Source organism: Protomyctophum bolini (genome assembly GCF_963924005.1).
Source record: "Protomyctophum bolini genome assembly, chromosome: 7".
NCBI classification, from domain to species: Eukaryota; Metazoa; Chordata; class Actinopteri; order Myctophiformes; family Myctophidae; genus Protomyctophum; species Protomyctophum bolini.
This window is the reverse complement of record NC_137868.1, coordinates 4988314-4996304: the sequence shown is the minus strand read 5'-3', so window position 1 is coordinate 4996304 and position 7991 is coordinate 4988314. Positions and strand designations below refer to the sequence as shown.

General features: G+C 47.8%; 1 protein-coding gene across 1 annotated transcript in view; it reads left to right on the top strand.

The window, feature by feature from the left end:
• Nucleotides 1-3938, top strand: part of fam189b (family with sequence similarity 189 member B) — a gene marked incomplete at its 3' end in the record, with an annotated part of 11948 nt that extends 8010 nt beyond the window's left edge. The window contains exons 8-13 of the mRNA XM_080767322.1: nucleotides 1-365; nucleotides 865-921; nucleotides 987-1184; nucleotides 1445-1611; nucleotides 2212-2361; nucleotides 3687-3938. The exon at nucleotides 1-365 is cut by the window's left edge and continues 3 nt beyond it. Of these exons, the coding sequence (XP_080623448.1) occupies nucleotides 1-365; nucleotides 865-921; nucleotides 987-1184; nucleotides 1445-1611; nucleotides 2212-2361; nucleotides 3687-3938 (1189 nt within the window). The remainder of the gene's footprint in view (nucleotides 366-864; nucleotides 922-986; nucleotides 1185-1444; nucleotides 1612-2211; nucleotides 2362-3686) is intronic.
• Between the last annotated feature and the right edge of the window lie 4053 nt (nucleotides 3939-7991).

Genomic DNA, 7991 nt, shown 5'->3' with positions numbered 1-7991 from the left:
TCCAGTGCTGCGTCGTCAGGTCATGCTAGCGAGCAGCTGTTCCCAGCTAGACCAGCTAGGGGGCGCCATCTCCCAGCAGCAGCAGCAGCAGCGCGGCTCCATCCCGGAGATCAGGGTCCGCCCGTGCACCCCGCTGCGCCAAGGCTCCGCCTCCTTCTCCGTGGCCCCTCCCACCACGTCCTCCTCCTCCCCCAATGAGCATCGAGGGGGCGGCGGCGGCAGTGGCGGCGGCCAGGGCACGGGGTTGCCCCTCCCCCGGCAGCCGCTCTACCTGCGGAGGGCGAGGGCGGAGAGAGAGGCTGACGGACAGCTGAGCCTGGTCCGGTCTCACAGCGAGCCGGGCCTCAGCTCCTCCACCGACACAGGTAGAGCACTGGGTCCGGGGACCCCCAGGGGCCATTGAGGGAGTTCCAGGGGGTCTCCCATTTGTAGTTTGAGTTAAATTAACATTGATTTTACATTCTACAACAGGTCGTTAAGAGGAAGCGATCTGATTATTGATGATGCTTGCTGCTTGCGGAACTCGACTTCGTCTCGTTCCCCGACCGCATCACTGTCGTGGCAATAATCACGTTAAACAACACCCTCTCGTGTAATATTGCTTAAATATATATTGGGGTCTCAGAGATAGAAATGCCATTAAATGGGCCTGTTGCATTATCAAACTGGGGGTCCTTACTGAGGGAACTGAGGGACAGTACAGTACAGTACAGTACAGTACAGTACAGTACAGTACAGTACAGTACAGTACAGTACAGTACAGTGTGTGTGTGTGTGTGTGTGTGTGTGTGTGTGTGTGTGTGTGTGTGTGTGTGTGTGTGTGTGTGTGTGTGTGTGTGTGTGTGAACTCTGACTGTGCTACAGGTGACTTCATGGTGTCAATAGGCAGTAAGGGAGGATCTCAGACCTCTACAGACACAGGTGAGAGAGGCTCGGCTTAGGTTCCACATCCAGTTATCACACTGGCCCAGGGCCCCCACATCCAGTTATCACACTGGCCCAGGGCCCCCACATCCAGTTATCACACTGGCCCAGGGCCCCCACATCCAGTTATCACACTGGCCCAGGGCCCCCACATCCAGTTATCACACTGGCCCAGGGCCCAGGGCCCCCACATCCAGTTATCACACTGGCCCAGGGCCCCCACATCCAGTTATCACACTGGCCCAGGGCCCCCACATCCAGTTATCACACTGGCGCGCACGCACGCACGCATGCACGCACGCACGCATGCACGCATGCACGCACGCACAGGGACCAGGGGCTACAGATGAAATTTTGCTTCGGCTTACTCTGGCCCATTTACATTGATGTGAAAACTGACTTTTAATGAGCTTTGTCCCTGTCAAATAAATAAATAAATAAATAAATAAGCAACAGTACAAAGTGTTCTATCTATAGGAGTCTGTTATTAACAGTCCTGATCTGTGATCGTTCATTCCAGCTCCGAACTCGGAGGCCTTCCTGCTGCCCAAAGACAGCCAGCCTCCGGCGTGCGCCCTGCCCAGGAAGGGCAGTCTGAAGGCAGCCGAGGGCTCCGGCCTGGTCCCCTTCAAGCACACACCCTCCTCCTCCTCCCCGCTACGCCATCGCTCTCTGGGCGACCTGAAGGTGTGTCAGGGCATTCTACTGTTGTTGTTAGGACTACACGCTACATGTAGCACTATTACTAACATTTCAGCCCCCCCTTTTGAGGGTCCAGACTCCCCTCGCATGAATGGAAATTCGATTTCAAGGGGAGTTACCAAGGCGGCACGAATTTCATTGTCGCGGCCGAAAAAGTGGTTTGAGCGAATCCTAAAATGTACTCATTAGAGGTATTTTGATGAATGACTGTGAGCTTCAGTTCCTGAGGGATTCTCACGGCCCGAATTTCATGAAGAAACGATAGCACAGAATTGCCAAAACTGCTAAAATGGCGGAATTCTTACGGAAACAATAAGGGTCGACTTAATAATCATATTTTAACTGGGGACCCCCGCCTGCCCCATGAACCAATTGGAATTGTAGGGGTTTAAGGCTCGGTTCCACAGATAAATATTGTTAAAAAAAATCTAAAAATAGCTGATCTATAAGCTTGTTTGCCTCTTATGGTATAAAAACCCTTCCATGGGGGACCTGACTCACAGTTTAACAACCACTGAATTATTGCTACTATACAAAGAATGCTACTCCTTTTCGCTGTTTTGATGATTTCCTGTTTCCTGTCAGGTGACCCGGGTCCTGGTGGCGCGCTTCCTGCATCGCTCCAAGCGCAACCTGGTGGCCGCCTCCGAGCATGCTGGGAGTACGGGGGGGCAGGGCCCCAAGAGGAGGGGCGGAGCCGACGCCAGCCCAACCAATCACCTGCCGTTAGAGCAGGTAGGCCTAAACATAGGAGTTATGCGCTTTTTTTTTTATCCCACGATTTTGCAACCAAGTTGTTTCACCCAGTGCCAATTATCTAATGTAATCCTGGGCGCTACACTTCCTCTGCCAACCTGGGGAGGGCGGTGGACTGACCTAATGCTTCCTTCTATGCATGAGGAGTCCAAGCTGCTTATTTTCACCTGACGGGGGAGTTTCCCCGGTTTGACGTAGTTTGTGTAAGGAACACGTTAACGGCTTGTGCTCCACCTCAGCAATCCATCTCCCATGGTCTAGCGCAGTGGTTTTCAACCCATTTCTACTGTATAAGGGTCCATTTGGTTACCAACTCTCAAAACATCATTTAGCTGGGGACCACCTGGAACCCCCATAAGGACCATACTGGTGGTCCCCGGACCACTGGTTGAAAACCCACTGGTCTAGCGTTGCATTGAGAAGGGGGATAGACACCTTCGTTCTCTGCAGATTCTGACAATGAGCCACTGTTCCTGACTATACAGATCTGTTCTTCTTGGCAAGCAGCACCTCTGCAGTCTGCATGATGGAGTAGATAATTTAAAGTATGCTTAAATGCAGGAGCGGTGCACTGATGGAAATAAGCGCTGCGCCGAGGTCATATCAGTTGAGTGGCGCTCACAGAGTAAACACCCGTATACTGCATCTGCAAACACTGCACGTGAATCACATTACGGTCGATCAATGTATAACACTTTGGGTCTTTGGCCGGTGATGTAGAATCTTTTTCACTCACGTTTGCCGGCCTTACAGAGTGCTCAGCGGAAACCCTGATCCTAACGTACTATACCACCACACACCTACTGTACTGTCTGCAAACCACGGGTACTATACATTATTGTATAAAATTGTGTTGCAGATTAAAGATTTTGTTGATTTGATTTCATGGATGGCTTCATGGACAGAACATTGACAATCATCATCAGTGTGTAAATTAATGTAGTTTTAGTTCACACGTGTAATTTCAGATAATACTATAATCACATAAACGCTTCATACTTTCAATACTTCAAACTTTACCTTTGGCTCTGTAATAATAATAATAATAGCTCAGATTTATATAGCGCTTTTCTAAATACCCAAAGCGCTTTAAATAGGAACACTAGGAACAGACTTTAATCTGGAAAAAAATAAAATAAAGAGGTAAAAGTTGACAGCCTCCCTTGTAAGTCTGAGAACCTCCCTTGTAAGTCTGAGAACCCCCGAGGGGTCCCTATCTCCTGCATGCAGACCCATGCGGTAAAACCATTGTGTGTGTCTGTGTGCGTGCGTGCGTGCCTGCGTGCGTGTGCTCGCCCCTGCAGGTGCTGCGCAACTCGTGGGGCGGCGGCGGCGGGAGCCGGGGGCAGTTGGCGGTGGCGCACCACCGCGGACACCACCACACGCACAGCGACAGCCGGCACGACCGGCGGCCCGGCGGCCGCGCGCCGGCCTCCGAGGGCATCCACCTGCGGAGCTGCGGCGACCTCAACTCCTCGTCCTCGCTGCGCCGGCTGGTGGCCACGCCCCCCCACGGCTGCTCGTCGGGGACGCTGTACTCGGAGTCGGCGCTGTGACCGCCGCCGCAACGGGGAGGAGCGACCGATGACGGCGAGGAAGACAGACAGACAGACAGGCAGCGTGGAGAGGGAAGTTATATGTTGAAGTTATACTGTATGTAATATCTCCACCATTCTTCACTTCAGTCCGATCCAGAAGAACACCGTGTTTTGCCGGAGCCACTGCTATACAGAGCTGATCATGAGGTTATTGTCTTCCCTCCTTCTCTGGAGTACGTCCTGCCTCAAAGCAGACCCAGAGGGGTTTATATAAAACTATCGTTCCCTCTGCTGTCATCGCTATAGGGAGTCGGGACACATGCATCAGTAAGCAGGAACTGTGGGGATGGCAATGAAGGACCAGGGAAGTCTGTGTGAAATCCATGATCTCGACCGCAGTCGAAAAATGATGATGATGATGATGATGATGATGATGATGATGACGATATAGGGTTGGGATCCCGCCCCGGGAAAGCGGATTGGAAAGCAGGATGGAACCTTGGGATCCAGTGTTGAGGAAATATGGAATCTGTTCCGTACCGTTTTTTCCGGGCACAAAAACCTGGGTTTTTATCAGAGCTGGTGTGTGGACTTCACGTCTGCTATACAAGTACGTAACTCTGAGAGTGTAACACATGGAACCAAATGGACCCTGCTTACAGGACTGTAACTCTGAGAGTGTAACACATGGACCCTTACAGGACTGTAACTCTGAGAGTGTAAACATCTATATCTTCACCTGGTCCTCAGAATCATGCAGCTTCACGCCTGGAATAACCCGCCACCAAACGGCAGGTTTTGCACACGACAGTTCTCACCAAACCTGGCCACTACACAGCGGGACGGACGTCTGGTCGATGCGTTTCAATGAGAATGCGGGCGGACAGATATTATATTGCCCTCCAGAGCGGCGGGGAAAAAATGAAATGTTCTTGTGTGTGCGAGTGAAGTGGAGCATCCGTGCACGGCCAGCAGTGACGAGGACTGCATTCGTCAATAACTTAATATCGAGCGGAAAGAAAGCAGAGTGCGTCCGTGTGCGTGCGCTATAGCTTGCACGCCTGGTTTGCGTTTCAACTCCAGAGCTACAGTATACAGTATGTCACACCACAGGTTTACAGGTGGACAGAAGTGGGGAGGGAGGAGCAGTTTTTCTTGTCATACAATCTCCGTCGTTTGCAGTTTCCAGGAAAGTGGAAGGAGAATAGACATAGTCAGAAGAACGGGATAGAAACAGGTCAGATTATCAAAGCGTTGAAGAGAGTGAGGGAAAAACACATCAACACTGTCGGGTGGAAAACTTGTTATGTCCCAATACCAGTAGTTAGGAATGGAACATCGTTCTTTTTCAGAAATATTGAAAATAACACTTCACTGCTTTCATAGCATATTCACTGCTTTTACCTGACACTCTTGTATAAGGGAAAGGGAAGTCTGGAGCTCTCTGTGACCTGACTCTGGATAGTCAGGTCGCAGATGGATGACTCTTGTATGACAAGCTGACAGGAAGTTGATAATGCTGTTCCTAATGGAACTGTAAACAATCATGACAGGAAGTTGATAATGCTGTTCCTAATGGAACTGTAAACAATCATGACAGGAAGTGGATAATGCTGTTCCTATATGGAACTGTAAACGATCATGAAGCCATCATCGACGCTCAGGATTATTCCCACATTCTCTCACGTTCTCTCCTCCTCCTCCTCCTCCTCTCGGATGAAGTGAAAACATATATCATCGTCTCGCACAGTGGTTCCAAAACAGTGGCTCGGGACCCCCCCCACTACCCCCGCCAAATTTAATATTTCCATAAATGAAAAACAAATTGAAACACTTTTCAAAAAAAAAAAATCCCAAATAAAAAAGCAAATAAAACGAATTTGTAGATCATCTATTCTCACTGGTTTGAGTCACTGTATCAAAATCCCTCTGTTGGGTCTCGAGCCAAAGCCTTTGGGAACCATGTTGCACTGATGTACTGTGGACACTGGAGAGACATGAGGGGGACTGATTAAACCGTTACACACAACAACATTACATCATCATCATCATGTTGGGTTGCAATACAGTTCTGGGCCCTTTTGGCTGCTTTTCCCCCCGAGGGCTACACGATAAGCCTACGGATCTATATCGACCGATCTATCGATCACTCAGGTTTCGGTGGTCGTCGTGGGGACTCATACTTCGTCTTCCGTTGGTTATAATAAAAAAGAACAGAAAACGACAACAGCGACAGCAACGCAAGACCCGGCACAGCGCGAGCAGGACACTCACACATACTGTACACTCAATATGGTTTTGTATGTTTTTTTTATTGCGTTGCTCATTGGACGTTTTTTTCTCTTTGTAATCCGTGTGCAGTTCAAATGACCACTTTTCACCATGCCAGTCCCATCACAACATCGAAATGCATGGTTTCTCTACTCTTAACACACACAAACGCACAAGCACACACGCACACGCACACACATACACGCATGCTAGGGATGTACACTATTGACATTTTGGCCGATATCCAATAACCGATTGATTGCATGATCACATCGATCGATATGGCTACCGATAAGGATATTGCAATACAGGCTTCCATTAGGGTTTACTAATTACTCTTAACACCTGTTACACAACAAACGTGAAGCTGGATGCAGGCTGTTTATTACAAAGATGACGATGTAACATTTCTTTTGACAATTTGTTTACTTTTACTTGTTCAACAGGTAGACAGACCCCTTTTCAAAGCATCTCCGTGAACTAAACACTGATTGAATCTGCAGCCTCCAGTCATCATCACAAAAGGCTTTTTGTCAGCTTCACATTCAAACGTAAATATTACAAAATATATAAAATATTGGCTAATAATATCGGGATAGTTTTTTTTTGCCGATACGATTGAACTGATATCACTTTTTTGTTTAGTTTTATACAATAATCGTCTGATACCGATACCATGGACGATTCACTGTGCATCCCTAAGTCACACACACACACACACACACACACACACACACACACACACACACACACACACACACTCAGCCTTATGGAACTATTCTCTTTGGGAGGTACTTTGACACCGTGGTCTTATGAACGTGTGCATGCATGTTAAATTAATGCCGGAACCAACCTTGTACATTTAAACCGTGGAGTGATTGTACACAAAACAGACTTACTGTATCAGAATGTCTCTCTAATCTGCATGTTGTTTTTTCCAACAAAAAAAAAGAAGAAATTGCTTCTTATACCGTTTTCTCGCTCTTTGCACCCAAGCTCTTCGATAAGAGCCCCTTTGCAAATGTGTTAGATAATGTATAGATATAAATATTTGAAGTGGGAACATCTAAAAAAAAAAAAAATTGATTTCTTCAGGTGGCTCTCCCAAACATTCTACGGATTAATTTGCGATTTGATTGCACTCGATACTATAGCCTGGAATCCAGACTGCCAGACTGATCTGTAGAATTTATTTATCGCCTGGAACTCCTACGATCTGAAAGGGGGGTGGCTTAGTTAGCGTGGATGATGGCGTGATGGCAAATAATGCGTGGGGAAGAATGGCGAGCGCAGGCGGCGACATGATAGCAGGAGCGCCGTGCTCCAATTTACAATGGTTTACAAAAAAAACAACCTGACTGCAGTCCTTATTTGAACTAGCGACCAGCGAGGTCACAGAGGAAAGAATCATATGAAGAGAGAGCGGCACCCTCTTATGCTGAATAGCATTGAGTCTAGATTCCAGGCTAACTCTACAAGAACACTGTGGAATTGTGTAAAGTCTGAGGGGAGCTGAAACTATGTGGGACAGGAGCAGATGGAGGGACATGTGGATCTGTGGGACTGCTAGGGTAGCATACAGTATTATGGATACAAGAAGAGTGGGCACCTCCATGTAAAATTTGCCGAAATGTTTGAAAAATAAAATATTTGGAAAGTGTAACGTGAAGTATATACATGATTTGAACATGCACAGGACATCATTAACCGACTTTAATGAAATTTGTCCTTCAAAATTATTGGATATGGTTTTGTTACAATTTGTAGCAATTAGACCTTATATACTTCATGTTCTAATCA